Here is a 24,414-nt window from a genome sequence, read left to right as displayed (position 1 = left end):
AACAAATAGACCAGAAACAGGGGGTATAGCGGAAGCTCAACACCAGTAAACCATGAAACAACATATATATTCATTCTTTGCACACAGTAACTATGCTAACATGTTAGGAAACACAAAATAATTGAAAAATCCTACAAACAAATTGCAATCAAAGCTGAACTCTAATGTTGTGAACAACACAGAAACACACACAGCAACACGAACATAAATGAATGAATTAATAAATAAATAAACAAACAACCAATAAATATTATATGAGACTTTTGCTTTTTATGCAGTTTTTGCAAAGCTACATGTAGAAGGAAACCGTGACCTAGGACGAGCTGATGGCATAAGAAGTACGTACAACTCCTCTGGTTTTATATGCAAAAAAAATTATTGTGCTAGCTTACGTGGTTGCAGTTCTACAGGGATTTAAAAATAGTTACGCAAAACGGAGCATGCCCACTCTGACCGGTTTTAAAGGGTAAAATAAATTCTAACAACAGCTTAAACGTGCTGCTGTTGTTTAGCGCGACATCCGCTGGTTTCTTCTTTTTGGCGCAAAGTGGGCGATAAGCAAACAAACAAACAAGAGAGACGATCAGCTGATCATTGATCAGTTTCATGATTGAAGTAGCAACAGTAGGGTGGCCCCTAGAGACAAAGCACATACAAACTCCAAAACATGTACAAATTCCAAAACACATGCAAACTCAAAAACACAACGGAAGTGCTCCACGACGCTAGGGGCAGTGTTAAGCTCGATTTTGCAAAATAAACGGGAAGTTTGTTACAAAAATGTAGGCCTTCGCGGTCTACGTCGGCCGGGTCCTTCGAAGACCGAGAAGGCCGGAAGTGTAAGGCTGTGAAATGGGACAGTCTAGCCCTCAGATTTGCGTCACCACTGTCTTGGTGGAGTTTAATAAACTCAGCCATCTGCGCCTCGCTATCTAAAATATAACAGGACACTGGTGTAAATTCTCGACTGTCTCACACTTCTGTTTAGTCAGTTTTCTGTTTGACGTTTATTCAGCTGTGTGAAAATCCTGGAGGAGCCCACCCGATGGATTAATTAAGTTTTATTTAATCTGATCTAATCTAATAACTTTTTTTTTTTAAACAATGTCTTTTTTATTAAGAGGTTTCCTTTTGTACACATAAACATCAACATATATATTATACATAAAGACAGAAAGAAAAGAGAAGGATTACAGATGATCTGTACATTAAGGTTACAGTGGGGCAAAAAAGTATTTAGTCAGCCACCGATTGTGCAAGTTCCCCCACCTAAAATGATGACAGAGGTCAGTAATTTGCACCAGAGGTACACTTCAACTGTGAGAGACAGAATGTGAAAAAAAAATCCATGAATCCACATGGTAGGATTTGTAAAGAATTTATTCGTAAATCAGGGTGGAAAATAAGTGGTGTGAATGTTATGTTCTTGTTATGTTATGTTCTCTTATTACACACACACACACACACACACACACACACACACACACACACACACACACACACACACACACACACACGTGTTAGATAGGTTAGGCTACACTCTATGGTAGGAGAGCCAAAAATACACCCTGAGAACCATCGGATGGGTTTGAAAAATGGGGGGGGCTTAAACTTTTTTTTGACAAAAATAGAACAAAATTGTCAATATTTTTTTGAGTGAGTGAATAATTTAATAAAAACAGTTGTTCTTCAACTGTTTTTATTCAATTGTCAGCTCAGTTTCATGTAATTACATTTACAAGTCAAGGATTTGCTGCTCCTAGCTTCTCTCTCTATTCTGTCCTCCCTGACAGAAGGTTTTTCAGACAGGCTGAGCAATCAGACTTAAAAAGAGGAACAATGATCACTTTTAGGTTTTAAACACAATCTCATAATTAATATGGGGCTGGGGTGGGGGAGTGCAGTGGTTAGCATGGTTGCTTTACTGCAAGAAGGTTCTGGATAGCAATCTGCCAGATAGGGTGTTTTTGTGTGAGATTCCTCTGAGCACTCTGGCTTCCCCCAAAAGTCCAAAAACATGCATGTTTGATTAATTGGTGATTCCTAATTGAATTATTTGGTATGTTAGCTCTATGACAGCTGTGATGGAGACTAAATTGAATAACCAGTGCTCTGGAGAAAAGAGGAAAAAAGTCAGAAGCAAGACAGAATACATGTGAATATGAGAGAGAGGTGGACAGGTGAACATGTATGGAGTAAAAGAGTTTAAATATCAGGGGGATGACAGGAGGAGAGAAGCTGCAGAGAGGCGTGTAAGACTGCAACTCTGCTTCCTGGTCCCAACTCTGGATTGTCATATTTTGGGGGGTTTAACAAATTTGGCCAGATTTCTAGAAATGAGGGCTGCTCCATCCAAAGTTAGATCTATGACATTTAGTAACTGTTAAAATAATGTATGTTTCCTGAGCAGAATATTTATACTAAATCTCAAGACAACATACCTGTGGTAACTCCTCAAAAAGAAAAGGTACCCCTAATCTGTTTATTCCAGGCTCAATATCTTTAGCTTTAAAATCCGCTTTTTGCATTTCAAAAATTCTTTATTTGGTGGTGACCCTTAATTCAAACAACCTTCTTCTAATTGGTTTCCAATGGCCAACAGAAGGTTTGAACAACAGCTTGGTGGGGCATGAGATGTGAAATGTCTTAGCATAAAGAGTGGGAGAAAAAGTAAATACTGCTAGATTCTATCCAAAGTTATAACTAAAGAGCAGCTGTACCTCTGGTCCTCTTTGCTCTGATGGTTATCTGATGATGTCTTCTGTTCTCACTGCTGAGTAGACTGCAGCTGGATCACTCTCTACACAATAAAATGAATTCAAATTACTGCAGATATAACAAACATTACAGCACTCTTATATTTAAAAAGAAAATACACGAGCACTGCTGGTACAGTTCTCTTGGATGTTTTATGCCATGTTTGATCATAATCTTCCATTTATTCCCAGTGTTGCTATAACCAGTAATGTAGTTAATGCACTACAGCTGTGACAAATATTTTTATTATTTGTAATGTTACATCATGAGAAGAGTAAGAGAAGTAAGAGAAGAGTAAGTAATAAGGAATAATGTTTATAAACCACAGCAGCTTTTCACACTTTTTTTCTTATCCTTTTCTCATCATCTCTTTGCTATGAAAAGACTGACCATATGGAACTGTTTGTGTGCAAAATGAAGGTAGAAAACCACAAAGCTGCCAGAAGCTATTAATATAGACTGACACACTTCACCACAGAGCACAAAGCAAACTGTTGCTTTGCAACATGGATGCTATTATTAACCAAATCAAAATAGACTGGGGCAAGAATTCTCATTAGCTTCAGAACACAAAAACAGGATGCTGCGGCTGTGGTTATAAACCGAACGTTGGCTGTACCTGAAAGCATGCAGTTAGTCATCTTTGTTCTGTTTAATCTGTCTCTTTATACATCCTGCTAACAGCTTGTGTGTGAACAAAACCCGAGTAGCAGAGACATGGGCACCTCTTCTGAGCTGCTATTGGCAATTGCTGCTCAATTGCAAAACTGCTGAATGATCTGTTGCCCAAAAGTTGACAGAAAGTCACAACGACATTATACTGTATATTAATTATTACCAATAACAGATCAACAGTCTAGATTAACTACAATCAGTCCCATTAGGCTCATGACTGACCTAAAATAATAACAGGATACCTCAAAACAAGATAATTAGCTTTTTCATAATGTCCAGGATTCTGGTGAGCGACTTCCTGCGAAACTCAGAATACGCCTGGTAGCCTGGTGTTACTTACCAGATGTCACTCGTTACTAAGATGGAGATCATTATAAAAATTAAACATTTTAATGTATTGTTAGGATTTTAATGTTAACATTTAGATTAAAACAAAGCATCAGTTCTTGAGTGTAGAAGTGAACCAGGAGACAAAGAAGAACAGATGTACCTCTCATCTTCGATTTATTTTTCTTGTCTCTTATGATGATTTCTCCGTAAGTGACATCTTCAGTTCTCACTGCTGAGTAGACTGCGGCTGGATCACTCTCTGCACAATAAACACACAATAATACACACACAGAGGACATTACTGCAGATCATGCAGAGTTGCTGATATTGATATTGACATTGACATTGATACTGCTCCTGCAGAGAGATTTTTGAATCTTTTCATTTACTATTCATATTGTTATATCGGTAAATAAATTAACATAAACACTCCTTTACAGATACATCCAGGATCAGGATGAGGCCCCTTTTTCAGGTTCATGGCCTTTTTTTGTGATGCACAATATAGGCTATCTGTCTTGATAGACTAAAATAAATTATTCTACCTACCATCATGCAGACACTGCCCTGATACAATTTAAACATTTTCACATCTATTCTCTGCATGTTATTTTATTGTTATATTTATATTTACACATACATAGTTTAAATAACTTAACTCTGTTAAAACTATTCCCCTCAGTCATGGCCGCTTCATGGTTATTGGCATCAGCAGCATCAGATGGGCTTATCTGCTGCTTCAATGCTACAAAAACATTCCATTTAAGAATTATTTAATATTACACAGATCATCCTGGAACCTATAAATTGTGTTTATTTTCATCTTAAAACTAAGGATTGGCGTGAATTATCCTCCACTTATTGGGTTCTAATAAGCTAATGACCGTGGTCATATTAACACCAGTGTGTGAATGTGTGTGTGAATGGGTGGATGACTGGATATGTAAAGCGCTTTGGGGTCCTTAGGGACTAGTAAAGCGCTATATAAATACAGGCCATTTACCATTTTTGTTTTATAGCAAAGGTTGTGCTGACCTTATTGGCCATGCTGAAAATACAGAATTTGATCTGTATAATCTCTTTATCAACTGCACCTGGGATCTGTCTTCTAGTAAACAGGTTAGTTAACACAGCATATTTTTCAGTATCTTCCTCCAACGTCTTTCTTTTTTTGAGCTTAGCCTTTTCAATTCCTCGTGGCCTCGTGCTGCCCTCTATAATCACAGACTGATGCTTAACAGTGTTCCTGTCACATGCTTCACCAAGTTTGATCTCACACCCTCTGGCGGACAGAAGCTCAGAGATATACAGATATATGGAGGGAGATGTTGAACAGTTTGAAAATATAACACGTTGGAGAAAAAAAACAAAACATTGCAAAACGTTCCATGGTCCATGGTCGGAATTCACATTTGTGTCTGTGTGTGCCTGTTTGTCTGTGTCTATATGTCAGGTCGAGTATCAGACGCCACCTCTCTGGGAACATCTCAGGCCCTCACAAGTATGGAGGCCTATCTCACCACACTCCCTGCCGGTGGCTGATGCCCTCAGCCGTTGGTGCATTGGTGGTTCTTGGTGTCTGGGGCTGGGAGCTCAGGTATGTACCGGCTCACTCCCGGTGGCTGCTTGGCGGGGCCTGGCGCCCGTGGCTCGGTCAGGCCTCTTTCCAAGCAAAAGCTTGGCAGGGATTCTCAACCATTTTTTTCCTACTGAACCTTTTCTTCTGTTCCAAAAAGTTGATTCTGTTCATCTGGTGATTAGTGGGAGAAAAGCTACGTCCAGATGAACAGAATCAACTTTTGGGGATTTCCTTACCATGATGATTGCGCATGCATCAAGACCTTGTCTCCTGTTTTGTGGCCAGCCAGGGAGCATAAGCGTTTTACTTTTTTGGTTTCACTTTATTGTTCACTGTTTCCTTTTCTGCTGGTTGTTTTGGCAGTGTAGAAGCTACTACTTAATGGTGTGAGGTAATTATAAATAGTTTGTAAGATTGTAAAATTTATTTCATGCACACAGTTTTTGTTTGGAGACTCGGCTTATGTATAACTTGAGTTGTTGCCCTGTTATGTTGCACCACTTTTGCCACAGGGGTCATAACACTTGGCAACGTGTGCTCCAGTTTTGATTTTTTTTCTCATCCTATATCAGCGTTTATGTGATGGTAGTTTATGAGTAGCAACAGTATCATTCAAATGAATATTGCAGCAACTTTCCACGCCATAAAATTGCAGTGGTGTGCGACGCAATCAGTGCTAAGTGTATACTGGTGCCTTAATTCTACCTATCTAAGAAAGACCAGAGCTGTTGAATGAAATTCACATCATGTCTTCATTTCTATGGACCTTTTTGTTGAGAGCATTGGCAGATTATGGCACCTCTCAATAGTTCCAGATGTTAGCAACATACGCTCGCAGGACATCCCATTTAACAACTCTGGGTAACAATAACTGTTCAGACAGATCCATTTATACCTTAATAATTTTCAAAATTGAAAGTCTGTCACTTAATTTAAATTTGCATTGAAGCACTGCAAGATATATTTGTAGTCTCCATGTATCATGTGAAAGCTTCAATTCTGAAGCCCTGCTGATGTGACTTTGGCTCCGAGAAAGAAGAGCAATGGGCCAAACCAGCAGAAACATTTCAGATTCTAATAAACTACTAAATATCTAAATATCTTTATATAGGTTACTTAGAATTTGTGAACAGTGAAGACACTGATAATCCAAATGTTGGTGTTAAAAAATATGAAAGTGAAGGAAAAACGGCACTGGAAGTTCTTATTTCAAATCGTAATTTAAAAAAATAATCTGAATATTTGCTAACTTTTATTAACAATTTTGAATTCATGACAGTGTGCACAGTTTATCAATAAGTTATAGATATTCCTTTTTAGAAAAAAACAAACACAAAATAAAAACAAAAAGAAGAAGCCTACAAACTTTTTTTCGCTAATGAGTTACAAAGAGTAATTCCAGTGCGCAAACAACACTCAGCAGTGAGATTTTAAAGATGAGTACATTTGAAAAAAACTTCAATACAAACAATGGGAAAATGAAAACTTTGTACCGATATTGGTTTAAAGTGTAAAAATATGGACTGTAATGTAAGGTTATAAGTCAAGCATTAAATCAATAAAATACATATATTTTTAATTTAAAAGCAACACTTATTTTCACAATTCTAATAATCTCAACATAGAAAAGGTTTTTCTTTTTGTAGTTTGTTTTCCTAATTTTTATTCTTCTTTACTCTATAATAAAACCAGATCTTAATTATTTATGAATTTGAAGATCAGAGAAAAAGTCCTCCTGGATAAAACTATGATCATAATGCACATTTGGACATTTTTACTATTTTAAGTTTAAATGTAATTTTGAAAAAAAAAACCCAAAAATGAGTGACATCCTTTTAAATTGTTGCATTTTATTTTCTGTTTTTATTTTATTTTATCTTTTCTTTATTAGTGAATAATAGTGTTCTCCCTGCTGAACAGAGTGCAGCTGGATCACTCTCTGCACAATATAAAACACATGCAGAGGACAGAGTTGGTGCCTTTTTAAATGTATGTGTCTGAAAAATACTATGGCTGACTGTGCAGGTAATAGTACTATTTAAATGTTTTAGTGCTAATTAACAGGTGTCTGTGTGATGCATTAGTGCAATGGATGTAGCTTGTAAACAATTCAGTACACTATTGTCTCATCCAAATATACTTCTAGCTAAAAAATAAATAAATAAAGACAATATGCTTGCATCCCATAATCTTTGGTCCTAACTCTCTACAAACCCTGAAACATAAAAATGCCCAGTGTTCTCAACACTTTATAAATACCACAATCATGCAACCCCACCCCCACCCCAGCAAAAGACAATATTACCTCTTTGTCTGGCTGGCTGTAGTTGGTGAGTTGATATTTTGATGTCACTGTACATGATGTCATCTGTGATGTCTTCTCCATTTTCTTTTTGATCTGCTGAAATGAACCAATTATGTTTAAGAAAGTTGTTTCCCTCTGCCATAGAGAATAAATACTAACACTAATGCTAATGTAATCATAATGAGTGTATACTTTACTTTATTCTACAAAACAAACCTGGACACGTATAGTCTACAAGTCTGAGTCTCACCTTCAGGTTTCCTGTGAACAAGTCGTCTAATCAGCAGAACCACAACACAGACTGATGCAGCAATCAACACAGGGAGGATGATATGGACATGTGACACATGTTTATTATCAGGTGGAGGTGTGGTGGTGTGTTTGTCTAAAATAAAGCAAACACAGTCATTAAGTTGTCGTCACATTGTGAATGTTGAAACCTGCAGAAACACAGACAGGTGAGTGTGTCACCTGTGACAGTGATCCAGCTGGATGGAGACTCTCCATGACCGCTGATGTCACACTTGTAGAGGCCTTCATCAGACCTGGAAACATGCTGGATGGTCATGTGACCTGTAGTCTCATTCCCAATGAAGACACCATCTTTATAGAAAGCAGCTGTGAGGTTGGAGGGAGTGGTCTTTGTTTTACAGAGCAGAGTGACGTCATCTCCCTCCATCACAGGGAGGACAGGACTCTGCAGGATCACTGATCCACCTCAACACAGAGACAAACTACAGCATTTCATCCATTTACACACAGCTTCATCAACACTAACTCCACACACTCAGCTTACCAGTGGCTGTCAGGTTAACCATGTTACTGATGGGACCCTCTCTGGACTCACACCAGTAAACTCCACTTTCCAATGTGTCAATGTAGCTGATGTTACAGGAAGAACCAGCTGGTTTTCCAAACCCAGCTCCACACTTTGCTCTGGTGTCTGTTGTCGTGTTTCTCCTCAGAGTCCATCCAGCAGAGCTGTCGTCCTCCTCACAGCTCAGAGACACAAAGTCTCCTTCAAAGAACTGAGAGCTGCTGGGACTCACAGTCAGACGAGCTGTGAGGGTTACAATGAAAAACTGATGATCTGTTTACTTTACACTCTGAAACATGAACCCAATCAGGTCATATCACTGAGCATTTATCAGGTTTAAACTGTGACAGAAGAAGGTTACTGACCTTGGTTTGTTGTGCAGCTCAGCAGTGAGATCAGAACTAAAGAGAAATTAAACTCAGGTTGGTTTGAGCTGAACATGAAGAACAACTCCACACAAACAGCTGACAAATCTGTTTCTTTGCTTTTATTCAATCTGATGTCAGCAACACCTTTCAATAACATTTGGGCAACAAACACAGTAATCAGTAATCATACTAACAAATATACAAATATCCAGACAATTTGGATTCTTCAATCCCCTCTGTCTCAGTTTTTATCTGGGAAACAGATATCGTTGTCGTTATCGTTGATATATATATATATATATATATATCAACGATAACTTCAAGAGCTTATCGTGATTTTTGTGTGTGTGAGAAAATTTTTGTATTTCTTCACAGCGTTTATATATCGTGATTATATAAAAAAGCTGTGAGAAAATACAAAATATCCACTACTTTGAAATAACACAATAGACTAATGTGTCCACTGTGTTGATATAATGAGTGAATGATTTGATCTTTTCACTGCCTGCTGTGTTTCCTCGACTCCTGAGCAAAGATAAAGAGTCAGTTCAGACCTGCAGTAGGTCCACGTGGTGTTTTGAACATGAATTCAGCCTGATTTGTTTTTCATGTCTTCTCCTCCATCATCAGTTATCAGGAGAGCAGACAGTCAAAGCACAAGAATTCAAACAAACACAGAGATTCTACTTACAGAGCAGACACAGCACAGATGTTTCCTTCATCGTCCTTCTCACTCATTTGAGCTTTTTTTTTCATTTCTGTCACTGACACCAAGTAAAGCCCGCCCTCTTCCTCTGAGCACCAGCTTTTCTATTGGTTCAAACACAGAATTGGGGAACTCCGGGTTTTTGTTTTTGAGTAAAATGATAAAACTATTTTTAAAAAATATAACTAGAAAAACATTACAAGATCTTTTGTCTTAAAAAGTTGAAGCTGTAATGCCCACAGACATTTGTCTGTTCACTGAAAAGACATTTGAAAAACTCACTATCTTTTGATGCTAGTGATCTGTAGTTTGGTTGATAAACAAATCCATGTCCATGTAGTGGACGTCCCCCTCAGTGAGAGAGGCAGATATGAGCTTAAACACAGGAATCAAACCAGGGACGCTGCTGTTATGGAGCTGAACTGGAACCATTCAGACACTGAGGCCCTCTGAACACATTTTAATTACAGCTGTGCAGAGACACACTGATGACTGACTGGAACACTATGATTCACATTTTACATTAACACCATCCTCACACATGGTTTATATATGACCACTAGAGGGAGACATTGCACTTTACATACTAACATGGATGCCAGCTAATTAGCAATGCTGTTCCCCCCTTTATAATGCAGACACAGAGCATCATGTACCCCAATTTCTTGAGTGGAGAATAATATTAGTCTTAACACTTAACTTGTGTTTCCAATTATTCAAAAGCTGACCAACAACTCAAATAGAGTTAATTCCGAGCTGAGCAGCAAATCCATCAGGATTATCTAGCTGAGGTCCACCAAGCTCCACCACTCAGTGAAAACACTTGTGGAGCTGTCTGATTAGGTAGTCCTCCCCCAGTTTGGACAATCCAGCAAGCGGTTCAGAGAATCAGCCTGGTGTTGCCTTCCCTTTCTCAGCAGAGACCACATGGGAAACAAACACAAGATCTGAGGGTCCTGTAAGCAGCCTCTGGACTAACTGAAAACGAAAAGCAGCACCTCCACTGGCTAAATGGACCAGGCCGTGTCCACCTTCCTTGCTAGAGAGAAAAAGGACACTTTGAGGAATCCAGTGCAACTTGTCCCAAACAAAATCCACATATGAATATATGCGATCCAATCTTGCCAAAGACAAATGATTGTCCTTAGATTGACTCCAAGCGTGCTGTCTATGATTTCTGTTGGAAGCCCCTTCAGACATCTAACAGGTCCACAGCTGCAGTCAGCTATCTGAGCCTGTGGGTAATGGGTTTTCAGTGCAAGTGAAAATCCCCACATGAAAACAAATACTCATCATCACTACAATCTTAACAGTGTCACATTGGACATTTATATAGAAAAAATAACATTCTATCCACCCCTTTGGTTGGAGTATATATATCGAGAAAAGCAAAATTCACATTTTCATATTTGGCTTTAACTTTCAATAAATGCTTTGCATGAAAGAGGAAAATAATCTTACAGATCCCCACCCCTCCACTAAAGCTCCACTTGTGACTAAAAATGACCTCAAGCCCACAGCCCTTCCTCCAGTCACTCTCACTGTTTCTTGAACTGACATTATATCTAACTCCTTTAAATACAAAAGCTTGAAAAAAGCAGCTCTTTTCTTTTCTCTAGCATTGCTTAAATTTAAAGTGCCTATTTCAAATTCACACATAAACAAGGAGAGATGGAGAAAAAAAAAAAACAGGGACATACATGTCTTGATCTATTAACACACCATCAACAAAATTTCCAGATTTTTTTTGTCAAAACCTGAGACGACTCAATCAACCCCTTCGGGTCTGGAAGTAGTCCTCCACTTTTACCAGCCTGAGGCCTTTGTCGTCTGTAAGAACCTTCTGATTTCAGCAGCAGAGTACAGATTTTGCTGTTTCTGGTTCAGAGACAAATCACCTTCAGATGCCATACTGCTCACTCCTGCTTTGTTTCCTCTCTTAGCTTTTAAAGTTTTAGTACTGCTGTGTTAGTATGGCAGGTTCAGACCTCTTCTTCTTCTGGGACAATTTCAATAAATCTTTATCAAACATATTGTCATTCTCACAAAGATCCTCACACACAGATTCATGAGTTGTTTCATTTTTCTGATTTATGTCAAAAACACCTGCAGACTGGTCTCTATGATGTCAGTGCTACTCTGATTGTAATGCTCACATGATTCTCATTCTCTCAGACCTATCACTGATCATAAGGGGGTAATTTTAAACTAGCTCCTCAGTGGTGGTGGTGGTGGGGGGGGGGGGGGGGGGGGGGATTGTCTGCCTTAGTAATATCGGGATTGCCGTGGCCTTGGCAGGCTCTGCAGGGGTGATCTATGTTTCCCCACCAGGTGCCTTGGGTGGCACACGCCCTTTAACTGCATCATCCACTGGCAGTGTGTTTCTTAGCCTTTCTGGACAGGATGAAATAAAATGCAACCACAGCCATTTAAGGGGAGCACTCTGTATCTGAGGTCATTCCCAGTAATGTCTGAACTGGGACTGTGTGTGATGCAGAGAGGTGGAGACTGGAGGTCTTGATTGAACTACAAAGCTTGTAATCATGTTTCCTGTTGTTTGACCTGTGTGTGCTTGTGTTCAGACTTTAAACCAGAGCTAGATGTTGTCTACTCTTCACTGAAGTAGTCCACCAGTCCAACCACTGACGTCCACCTGCTCACCTTTGGTCTCCCACCTCATAGCAGAGTACATCCACGTAATAAAAAAGATTTCTCTACGTATTTTCTCTCTTAATTGCAATGATATAACCCCCAAATTATACCTTTTCTTATTGGAAATTTTGAATATGTATTGTGTAAATATAAGTAATCCACATACACTTAACAGAATCTAATAAAAACACTTTGCAGTTTTTTCTGTTACTTATTAATGTCACTGTTTTGTTTCCTCATCTGGTTCTGTAGCTTTCACAAAGGTTTCAGATGGAAAATTTGATTATTTTTTTTTTAATTCAGGAAACCATTATATTTTTCTTCATTGCTCCGCTGCCTGGGAAACTATCAGTACCGCTTGAAATACCATTGAGTCATATGTAAAGACTGCTGCCATCTACTGGTAAAACTGGGAGTTACAGCCAGCAAAGGTGCTTTTTAAAAGAAAACGGCTTTACCTCTAAATATCCAGCAGGTCCTCAGTTAGAACTGGTAAAAAAATAAATATGTTGCAGAATGTGATAACTTGTTGAATAGAATTTGGGTGTGAAGGTGTAGAAATGTGTAGTTTGATATTTACACAAATATACTGAGAAGAGCAAACTTCTCTCTATCTATCTTTGACTGCTTACAACCACAGCTCTGTATGAAAGAGTATTAGGGCCACATTAAAAAAATGTTTCTGATCATTTTGAGAAGTCGAAATTTCAGGCTTAAAGTAAAAAATTACTTAATGTAAAGCTCTTAATGTTATTTTGAAAATTAAATCCAAATGTGGAAATTACAGTTGTTTCCAGACAAACAGCTGCCACAGCTGTTATACCCTCTACAAAATGCCTGTAGAGTTGGTGAAATCGTACTTCAGAATCCGTATTAGTTACAAGGAAATCTTTCTGAGTTAACTTGAGTAATTACTTCCTCCAAGCCGTCAATGTGTCTTTCAGACCCCATTCCTACAAAACTGCTCAAAAATCCTTGAAAGAGTAGTTGTCAAACAGCTGACACATCATTTGCAGAAGAATAGTTTATTTGAAGAGTTTCAGTCAGGTTTCAGAGCTCATCACAGCACAGAAACAGCTTTAGTGAAGGTTACAAATTATCTACTTATGGCCTCTGACAGTGGACTCGTCTCTGTGCTTGTCCTCAGTGCAGCGTTCGATACTGTTGACCATAATATTCTATTAGAGTGATTAGAGCACGCTGTAGGTATTAAGGGTCCCGTGGCACAGTGGTTTAAATCATATCTATTAAACACAAAAGGACTAAATCATATACAAAAAAATTCTGTTCATAGCCATGGTACACGCAAAAAACGGTGAGGAAAAACACAGTTTCTACACAGCACCTTCACTGTCTGCAATGACAAGTAGTGATTAAACCACTGAATTGCTATCAATACATTAATTGTTGCTTTCTGATACAATAAAAAAACACAAAACAAAATGAACAAAATAACTATAACAGCAAACTCTATATTCCTAATTTGAATTTTTGCATTTTCATGATTTTTTTTATCAATTTTTTTTCTCAGTTGTGAATAAAAAAAAATTAACTGAGTGGTTAATTTTGTTTTCTTTCTGGAAATCCCTTTTTAAATTTAAAATATTTATTATCAGGTTAATGATTCATTTTGCTTTATTATTATTATTATGTATAGAATAGAATAGAATAGAATAGAATAGAATAGAATAGAATTCAACTTTATTGTCATTGCACATGCACAGGTACAGGGCAACGAAATGCAGTTTGCATCCACCCAGAAGTGCTTTAGTGATATAGATATATTACAATATATATTAGCAATAATATAGATATGTGAGTATATTACAGAAATGGGTCTATTATGGTATGTTATAATGTACACGGTATGAAGGTATGTTGTGAATATTCTATAACTATAAGTATGTACAGGCTGTAGTGAGTACAAGCTATATGTACAGGATATGAACAGGATATAAATATGAAAAACTATACAGAATATGAAATAAATAACTTTACAGAATCTGAGATATACAGCTATACAGAGATGGGAACTATGCAAGTTGTAAACAGTTGTAGGGTTAAAAATTATCGAATGTACAGAATGATTACGGTATTTATACAGAGCTATACACTAGTGCAGTTAAGATAAGTGAGATATAATTCCCTACAGAGGCTATATAAAGTGCTAGTGGTTAAATTATCAAATTACTAACTTAATTGTGGTCTAGAAAAGAATTAATTAATGAGTGGATAATTTTGATAGTACATATTTTTATTGTAAAATTAATAAATTCGTGGAAACATGCTTTTATTTCGATGGAGACGTGTTTCCGGGTTTTCCATACGCTGGTTCATGTAAATCACGTGACTTCTTCTTTTACATATCAGTCATAATTCGTCCTTTGCGAAAAGCGAAACTACGTGACAAAACTTTCTTAGTTAAACCCGCTACTTTAAAACAAGCTCTGATGTTTGACAAAGAAACTGCCAACAAGTAAATCTTAGTAGAAAAGAAAGTGACAGATGTTAAAATCAGCGTTATTTGTGTTTCTCTTCTCCAGTTTTCTGGGACGTCTGGACTGTGCAGGTAAGCCGTTCGTACCTGTGGGAATAAATCTGTCAGATCATCGAGATGAGGGGCATAGAAATGCTCAAAGGAAGTAATTTTGCGGATTTATGAAATGAATTTTACTCAGATTTCGCGTTAGAGCGAAGTTATCCGCTGTTTCTGTTTCTAGTTGTTTGAGTCAGTGTATCAATGCAGAGTAAATGTACGTGAGCAGGTAATGACGGGAGAGGAACTTACAATTAAAAAAATGTATGTTAGCTCGCTATGAGAAGAGTCACGATCAAAGTTTAGTTTCATTTTCACTTCGTGTAATGACGGAGTCGATGAGGAAGTTTCACCTGATTCTCTGTAAGATCAGTTGCGCCGCTGGTGTGCGCGAGTAAAATTTAAGATTAAGCTTTAACAAAGTCAAGCCTAAAGACCAGCACAGACGTGTTTATAAAACAATTAAGTTTCATACATTAGCACATTTTGTACTCCCTGGTTCCAAAGTCAATAATCAACAGATTTTTACGGGATTATCACTTCACACTGACGATACACTGTTTCTGTGTGGAAAGCTGGAGGAGGCTGTCAGTACATTTAAAAGAATATACTTCATATGCTGTATAAGACAGGAAACGCAAAAGAGCATGTTGTAATGTGGTGCGATTTTGTTGGCATTGTCCCACAAATTGAAAACAATACCGTGCATGTCAAAATAATGGGCAGGCCAGTGTTTAAGGTTTAAAAGATGATAAAGATGGAGTGTGTGGACTGACGCTTGGAGATGACTTCAAGTGTTCAGGTTGGTTTTGAACTTGCATGTTTCCACCTGTATTGGCTTTGAATGCTGGGAATATTTCAGTCATTTCAGTCATTTGATGATCATTATATGTTTTTATCTGGGAACAGATTCCGATTGACCATGTGTGAAGTGACATTATAATTATCAAGTAGAAATAAAATATGTATATCTTATCCATGTAAGATGCCAAACAGGCACGTGTTTGAGCACCATCTGGGGTCTGTCTGTGCACCTATGCTATAAAGGTGATGTGTGTCTCTGTTCATGCTCCAGCATAAATTTGTTTACATTTTAGTGAAAATCAGGATCACATCATTTTACTGCTTTATATAAATCAGCTAATTAGAACTTTAACTATCAAAATAAGCAAATTCATGAAAAAAACAAACATTAACAAGCAAAGAGAATAGAGAGAAATAAAAATAGCTTTAATTACTGAACTTCCAAATATTCAGACTGTCACGATTTGCGTCTGTATTATTTTAGTAATCCTTCCAGAAGCAAAGGGAAGTTTGTGATTTTTGTGTAGTAGGGGAGACCGGGTATAGTAACATTTTTGACATTTCTATCTGTAAATTGGAACTCTTTTAAAATGTAATGCAAAGTATTTACATGTCTCTGCTATTAAATAGTGCAGCTATTTTCTCTGCATCACAATTACCCATTGCGTGGTATGGTCTCAAACACAAAGAGTGAAATGTTACAATTAACCCCATAGTCTGGGTTAGTTGTAACATATCCTGGGGTGAAATGTAACACAATGAAATAAGGGTACTAACAAAATATTAACATGTAATCTTTGTTTATTCAACACATGAATGCACTTAGAGACATTTATGTAGCTGTGTGTGTGTGTGTGTGTGTGTGTGTGTGTGTGTGTGTGTGTGTGTGTGTGTGTGTGTGTGTGTGTGACAGAATGCAGAAATCTAACTTTTGAACATATTCCAACCCCCCAAAAAAGACAAATTCTGGAATTTTCTGCAACTGAATATTTCATTAATTTTGGCTGGTCTTCCTTGAGTTTGGCCTCATTGGCTCAGTGGGCATTATAACCTACAACTCTTGCACCAATTTTGAATATAACAATGAAGCTGAAACAATGTAGTTGTTCACCAGCATCGCAATTCCATTACTTTTTATCATGGCTTACCTTGGTGTGGTTTGCAAAGTGCTTCAGAAAGATGAGGAAATCTGTTTCTTGCATTCATCCTGATTTATTTCCACTACCAGTACTTCCTACTAGTCCATCTCTGACACAGAGGTCTGCATAATGTATGTGTGGGAACACAAACAGTGGAGGAATTGTGTTGCCAATGGCATTAACCGCATATACAAAAGCGACCAGTGAACCTCTCTCTGCTGATGTCGTTGCCCCAACTTGTTTAATATAAGTTAAAGTAATAGTGTGGTAAGTTGTAACATCTGCATTATTGTTACAACTAACCCAGACTGTTGCTGTTACAACTGACCCAGACTCCTATAGCCATGAACTAGCTAACATTACAGCCAACGGCTAAAACGTTAGCACTAAAGACTTACACAGAATATATCCCCATAGACATACAAATAACACAATTTAAGTTTGATGAGTTTAACTGCAAAGCAGATAATGCTATCAGAAATTGAAATAAAGTAGAAAAACTTACTTTTTGGCATACAAATGACTTTTTTTCGTGTTAAATTGTCTGTGTTTGACAAAATGTGCTGATTTTTCACATGTGATAGCAGAACTGAGTTGGGCATGCACAGGATGAGTCACATCATTTGAAACTTAGCCCTGATTGGAGAAATTGGAAGCGTTACAACTGACCCACGTTACAACTATCCCCGGTCTCCCCTATAATTTATTATTATTAAAAAAAAATCCTAATTTGTGGAACTTTAACAAACAGAGAACTGAAGTGACCAAAGGGTCGATTCCTTACATCTTGTTACGGATGCTTCACTGTATTATAACTTGCACTGGTTTATACCACAAACATCAGATGATGACACACTCTCTCTGCTAACTCATCACAAATCTGTCATATTTGTCAATGTGAAAAAATGCCTGTTAGTACAAGTGGAATGGAAGCACAACAGTTCTCTTATTTTTTTCTCATGATCTGTTCTATGGTAAACTCAGTTTAAAGTGAAAATACTGTTTGAAATATTGAATTAAAATTATTTTGTTATTTTTTTTCTTTTTAAGACAATAAACAGACCAACGTGAAACATGGAGACAGCGTTACGCTGACGTGCTACAGTCCCAGAGATGTCGTCGTCCTAATGTTAAAGTGGAAAAAACAGGACGAGCAGCGTTATGTTTTATTCATCAGAGAGAATCGCATTTATGAAAATCTCCAAGATCCATCTTGTAAAGGTCGAGTGGAGTTGAAAGATCCAGAGATGAAGAATGGAGAGCTCTCTGTGATTCTCAAAAATGTCACCGTGAATGACAATGGAATATATGAATGTTCTGCAGCATACAACCAACAGGAACCTCAACTTTTGAACAGCATCACTCTGACAGTTGATCCATCAGGTGAGTGAGTAGAGGTGTGTGTGTGTGTGTGTGTGTGTGTGTGTGTGTGTGTGTGTGTGTGTGTGTGTGTGTGTGTGTGTGTGTGTGTGAGAGACGGAGAGAGAGAGCAAGAGAATTGATACAGTTTTAAAATGATCTTTAATAAATAGTATCTGGGCCAAATGTGTGCAAATGCTTAACATAGGAAATGATTACAAGACTTATTTTATTCAGTTAGACTTAAAACATGCATAATATTATTAGCCTATAGAGTTATGTGCCATCTGAGCACAGATTTATGCAAATGGTCTTACTTTGTGTATTTGAACAAACAGTATCTTTCATAAAACATTTCTGGCAGTGTTTCTCTGACATCCACTTTCACTTCAAGGTGGGAAGTGTGACACTGTGGCCATGTCTCCCAAGATGAATCCCTGAGTAGTGACAGAGCATATCATTTTTTAACATGGTTCTCTCGTCCTTGTAGGCTGCTGCGCTTTTTAAAAAAAATTGAAATTGCACAACATGCGCATATATCCTCTGGTATGTCACGTGCTTTTCCATATTGTATAAATAGTCCTGGTGGACTCCCATAAACAAAAATGCCAGGGTCATTTTTTGGTCCCAATCCAGCCCTGGCTGAGACACGCTGACAGTAACAGTAGAAAATGAACGTTTGGTAACAAAATGAATGAGCCAAATCAGAAAGTGCTTTATTTTAAAGCATGTGTCTCTTCTGGTCCCCTGTGGGGTTTTTCCACAAAGCATATGAAGAAATTGTAACCAGTTCAGCTCTATTTACAAAACACATCATCACTTATACAGACATAAAAAGATCTATAAACAGGGTTTAGTATGTTGAAGTTCATAGTTTAACATACAGTACTAGATGTGTTTAAAACAAATAATGTGAATATATCATCAGGAACCTTTTTTTTCTCTCAGCATCAGCTCATCATCTGTCATGTGTTCTGAGTTTACAGTGAACATGCTGTTTGAGTTGAAGGTAGAAATGAAGGTATTTTCAAAAAACTATAATACTATATAGATCTTTAGTTTCATTTTCCTGTCATTTTTTTACCTCATCAACAAAATTATACTTTAGGGAGACTTCATTTACCAGTGGCAATTTTACATATTTACAGTAAGTTGAAACAGTGAACATGAATCACAAACAAACAGAAGATATAACCAGTTCACATGACACAAAAATAAAAGGAGGGAACTCACATACCTGTTTAAAATAAAAACAAAACAATACAGCAACTTCACTTTACTGGACTTCTGCATGAACACCTTCAAGGGAGAGAAAAGGATAGCGGACCACATGAGAAGCCACGTGCATGCTCCTATGCTCTCATCTGAGATTGGCTAACTAGCATGTTATAATAAAGTGCTGTACTCGACAGAAAAACGAATTCACACTAAAACATCAAACAGAACTGTGAGACAAAATGCACAAAGGGAACGAGCAGTGTTTGAATTACTTTTAGTTACTTTAACTGTGTTTATTCGCTCTGTAACTGAGAACACTAGCGTACGCTCACCCCTCCTCAGCGGGGCCTCTAGGCGACTGAGGAAAATAGCGCGCAGCTACAGGAAGTGACTTCGTGGGAAGTCAAAGGTCACACAAACAAAATAAAAGCTCCCAAAATATAAATACAGAAAATAAACATATATAAATAAACACATATACATAACCAATACTGACAAAGCAAGATAACACTGCAGGATGGATCTTTGGTGAAATATAAATTATTTTTAATACAACCCGTTACACACCTTATAGTCCAAAAAATACGTACTGCACACTGTAGTTTAATGTTGCAAAGCACCTCTTTTTAACTTCAGTGGATATTATACATGGTTATGCTCAGGATATGTCAGCCCATTTCTACTGGAAATGCCTTTTGGTTAAACTTTCAGCAAGGAATTTGCATTTGCACTGTTACATTTTTATAAAGCTTTAATGTACATAAAAACCAGCTTCTTGTTTAAGTGAAAATAAATGGAAGGTTTTCTTTTTACTCAGCACACTGGTGTCTACTGCAGTGAATATAATGGGACCTTAAGAGAAATGACTACTTGGCTGTTGGCTCTCCACTGTACACAAAGGTGTAACTAAAGCTTATGCTTGTTCTATGGAATTGCAGATGTCTCTGTTTCCGTAGGATGTGGTTGGTTAAAAACATTTTATAAATTTCCTTTTATTATTGAGTTGTTTGATATTCATCCTGTCAGGGATCTGTGCAGACATTAGCTGGACTTTCAAGCAAGAGGAAATGTGTTTTTAATACAATTATCAGTGAAAACAAAACAAACAAGTTAAAAACAAATGGGTGCATCACGGTGGCTACATGTACATGACATTTATTCACGTAGAGCAAAAAGTCAAACTCAAAAAAATGTTTAGCTGATTATGGTTCAGAAATCACACAGTTCAGTTTAGGCGAGCACTGTTTAACAAACTGAACTTTAAAGCTCCCAGGCTCCATCCTGTGTCTGTGAAAACACCTGAAAGCACTTTGTAGGACTCACTTAAAAGGTACATTTTAAGTGTAGACCATTTTGATGTATATTTTATCTTTATCTAAGTCAACAACAACATGTTTAAAGTTAATTTTAAAAAATACTTTCAATTATTGACTTTAATATGCACACCAGCTTTATTATTGGGGGTTTTCACTAGATTAAAAGCTAAGCACACAGGTTGGACATTTGTTCTATTTTTTAGGCATTTTTTATGCAAGAAATGTACTCAGGATAGAAATGTTCTACAGCACCTTCTACAAAAACAATAAAATTAAAATTAAATTAAAATTAAATTAAATTAAAATTAATGAATAAAACAGTAGTAACTGGTATGAATTTACATTTACTTTTGTATAGGCTCTGGTGTTTTCCAAAAGTAAAATCAACATATTTTAATCAGTTCCTCTACAGACAAAAATCTATCATCAACATAAAAAGATGTATAATTCCCTCGAAGCACAGGCAGACACAAGTGGTTTTCTGTCACTGGTTTATTTGAAGACTTCTCTCCAAAGCCACCGTGAAAACTATACAGCATTAACAAAATAAAACTCAGCATAAGACACAGCAGTAAAAACACTGTACAACAAACACGATAAATAAATAAATAAATACCTCGTTGGCTGCATGCTGCAAAAAGGGAATTAGCCGCCGTTCTTCTGAGGTTTCCTTTAACCGTTTAACTGTGTGTAGTCAAAGTCCACTTAACATGTCTTTCAATAAAAACCATCCTTTCTGCGCGCTTACAGGTGTTTTTCTTCGTCCAAAGAGGAAACTAGCGCAACTTGTAAGCGAACTTGACTTTCAAAATAAAAGCACCAAACGTTGACTACAAAAAACAAACAGCTTAAACAATTTACAATCATGACATGGATCTTGACAAGATAAAGAAATAATCCAAATTATATACAATGTTATCATGCCAACAGTTACAAGATCTATAAACACACGTGAATATGTCACCAGTAAAGCTTCGTTATTCACTTATCAACTCTCATACATATTTTTCTTTTTCCATCATCTTATCATCTGTTTTGTGATATGTTCAGTTTAAAGTAAGAAGACTGCTTGAATTATTGTATTGAAATTAAATATTTTGTTAGAACTGTGTTACTGATTTTTCTTCCTTTTTTTTCTCATCTTTTTCTTCTGTAGGCCAAAAAGAGGTCAAAGTAACACAAGGAGAAGATGCCACTCTGGAGTGTTACGGCCCCAGTGATGCTACTAACGTACTGTTGAGGTGGACCAAACCTGACCAGCAGATACAGGGTTATGTCTTTTACTTAAAGGACGGTCATTTTCAGGAACACCTCCTGGATCAATCATTTAAAGGTCGGGTGAAGCTGAAGGACTCAAAATGGATGAAGAATGGAAACTTCTCAGTGATTCTCCAGAATGTCACCATGAACGATTCTGGAACATATGAATGTTATGCAGCATACAACAATCAGCCAGTTCAAATTTTGAACAGCACCAGCCTGACAGTTGTTCCTCCAGGTGAGTGAGTAGAGTTGAGTGTGTGTGTGATCAGAGGTGAAGCTGCTTCCTGGTTGTTGATGTTTGTTTCTAAAGATGTTGTTGATGAGACTTTGTAGAAAGCAGCTGGTCTGAGTGATGTGATCAGAGTGCAGTAGATAATGTCTGACAGCAGTTTGAAGAGGAAATGGATTCTGTTCTGTTCTTCACTCATCACCTACCTGACAGCTGACACCTCACACCTGTTTCTCACCTGCAGGTCAGACAGGAGGACAAAGTGGAGATGGAGGGGAGGAGGATGAAGGAGAGAAGAGTGGATCTGTTGGACTGATCGTTGGTCTGTCAGTTTCTGCTGTGCTTCTTGTTGCTGCTGTTGTTGGTTTTGTGATCTACAGAAAATGTAGGAATTCAAAATACAAGTCTCCTTCTGAACAAGGACAAGGATGACAAGTCCAATAATCGACGATGAATGATACATTCGCGCATGTGCAGAGTTTTTGATGGGTGTGACCCACCATATCCCAGAATTCATAGCACAGCCCTGTTTCCCACAATGGTTTGCAGCTGCTTAGTTTTAATTTTACTCTTTTTAATCTTTCTGGGTCACAAAATCAACTTTTAAGATATTTTCAGGCAAGAATGTAGCTCTGTAAACTTTAAATATCTGCTCAGTTTATCAAGACATCCCACATTAAATGTCTGTTACCCAACAGCCTGATAGCTCGCCGGGGTTCAAGGGTCACTAGAGCTGGCAAGAACAGCAAACTCCCGACACATCGTTTTCAAACCCAGCCTATGAATTTGGACATGGCTGTAATCATGCAGTCTGATTTGAGCATTTACAACACAGAAAAAGTCCAAACACGAACTAATTGCCAAAAAAAGTAGCCAGTTTGGGATTTCTTTGGCTTTAAACTGGATGAAAGCGGTAAACCAAAGGATGTAACTAAAGCCGTTTGCCGCTTGTGCAGATGTATAGTGCGAGCAAAGGACTCAAACATGACTAACTTGCATGAGCATGTACGTGTCCACCATCCAACTGTTTTTTTTCTGAGGGTACTGCCTTTCTGTTATGAGTTTGAGTAAATGACTCGCTGCATTTGGGCGCACTCTGAGGAGGGAGCATTTGCTCGCAGATGAAAGAGGGTCCTGTTGAAACAGCGCTTTGATTTTATTTTTCTGTTGACTGCTTCTGTTAGCTCCATCATTATTAGCAAACGTACTCATGGGCAAATAAATAAATAAATCGCTCTTGTAAAAACTATCGACGATGGGATAGTCGATGTATTCGTCCAATCGCCCAACCCTAAACGGTAGATCTGTTGGACTCATAGTTGGTCTTTCAGTTTTTGCTGTTAGTGGTGTTGTTGGTTTTTGGATCAACAAAACATTCTCTCAGTGTCTTTACCAGCGTGCACTGCCTTATTATTTCTCTGTAATTCCAGTTTAATTGTAAATTCAGAAGACTGTTGTGAAATGACTTTGCAAACAACTGTGATCTGTAGTGAGAGCATGGAAGCAAGTGGAGTTCTGCACTGGTGAGAAGACGAATGAAAGTCAGTATAAATAACAAAGAATACATGTGAGGTGAATGACAGAGAGATACAAGGAGTACAAGTAGTGACTGTTTGCCCCAAATCAAAAAGTGTTTTGTTTGTTTGTTTAGAAACATGTTTTTACAAAAGTTTTTAAGATGCATCAGTGTTTTGTATTTCTTTTTCAGTCCTTAGCAGAAAGACAATAACAAAACTTTGTTGAACTTTAGTGATTGGCAGAGTGAAATAAAGAGTCTGGAGAGGAAAAGAAAAGTCTGACCGGCTCAAATCAGTCTGTGGCAGCTTTAGTATGATCTGGAAAAAAAAAAAAAAAAAAAAAAAAAAAAAATTCAAAAAAAATCCCCAAAAAAAAGGAAAAAAAAAAAAAAAAAAAAAAAAATGGGGCCCCCAAAAAAAATGTTTTTTGCTTGTTGGTTTGTTAAAAGGAGGAAAAGTAGATGTGTGAAATGAACCCTCTGCATCTACAAACAGTTATTACATGAATAACAGAAAACCCATAGTAAAAACCTTTAAAAATTGTTTTGTGTTGGGGGTTGTATTGGGGTGGTGTGGTTGTGGGCTGTGTGCTGGTTTGTTCAAGCCTGGTGGCTTCAGCAGGGCGGGGAACGGGGTGTGAAGTGGGAGGTGCTAAAGGAAAGGCCATCAAATTTTGTAAATTTGAATAAAGGTTTTGTTTGGTATGTTTTACTCAGTTAAGTTAATTACTGTGGTGGTTTGTGGCTGCAGTCTGGCAGGGTGACCCCACAGGTGACCTCCTCGTATCCGGCGCCCTATTTGAGCAGGAGGCTGAGCTGTGGCTGGCACTGGAGGCTGAGGGAAA

The 24,414-nt window shown here is 37.6% G+C and overlaps 1 protein-coding gene and 1 long non-coding RNA gene across 5 annotated transcripts; one reads left to right on the top strand and one right to left on the bottom strand.

Annotated features, from left to right (window-relative positions):
* Positions 1-2,686: 2,686 nt before the first annotated feature.
* Positions 2,687-8,022, bottom strand: LOC120739303. 2 transcript variants are annotated; one of them, XR_005697170.1, is made up of 4 exons: positions 7,897-8,022; positions 7,647-7,742; positions 3,923-4,021; positions 2,687-2,800 (listed from the first exon to the last, which is right to left on the bottom strand). It is a non-coding gene; the product is annotated as an uncharacterized LOC120739303 (long non-coding RNA). The 2 variants fall into 2 exon arrangements; XR_005697171.1 differs by having other exon boundaries at positions 7,647-7,739.
* A 6,495-nt stretch (positions 8,023-14,517) lies between these two features.
* On the top strand, positions 14,518-23,494 carry LOC120739301 (polymeric immunoglobulin receptor-like). Of its 3 annotated transcripts, XM_040041019.1 has the most exons (5): positions 14,519-14,758; positions 17,719-18,051; positions 21,718-22,059; positions 22,298-22,315; positions 22,348-23,494. In XM_040041019.1, exons 1-5 carry the CDS (start codon positions 14,695-14,697, stop codon positions 22,440-22,442), a joined length of 852 nt encoding a protein of 283 aa, XP_039896953.1. In that variant the 5' UTR covers positions 14,519-14,694; the 3' UTR covers positions 22,443-23,494. The 3 variants fall into 3 exon arrangements, with proteins under 3 accessions (XP_039896951.1, XP_039896953.1, XP_039896952.1); XM_040041017.1 differs by having other exon boundaries at positions 14,518-14,758; positions 22,298-23,494; XM_040041018.1 differs by having other exon boundaries at positions 21,727-22,059; positions 22,298-23,492.
* Positions 23,495-24,414: the final 920 nt, after the last annotated feature.

This window comes from Simochromis diagramma, unplaced genomic scaffold (assembly GCF_900408965.1).
Source record: "Simochromis diagramma unplaced genomic scaffold, fSimDia1.1 OVJJ01000752.1, whole genome shotgun sequence".
Taxonomy (NCBI): domain Eukaryota; kingdom Metazoa; phylum Chordata; class Actinopteri; order Cichliformes; family Cichlidae; genus Simochromis; species Simochromis diagramma.
This window is presented reverse-complemented; position numbering and strand designations above follow the sequence as displayed.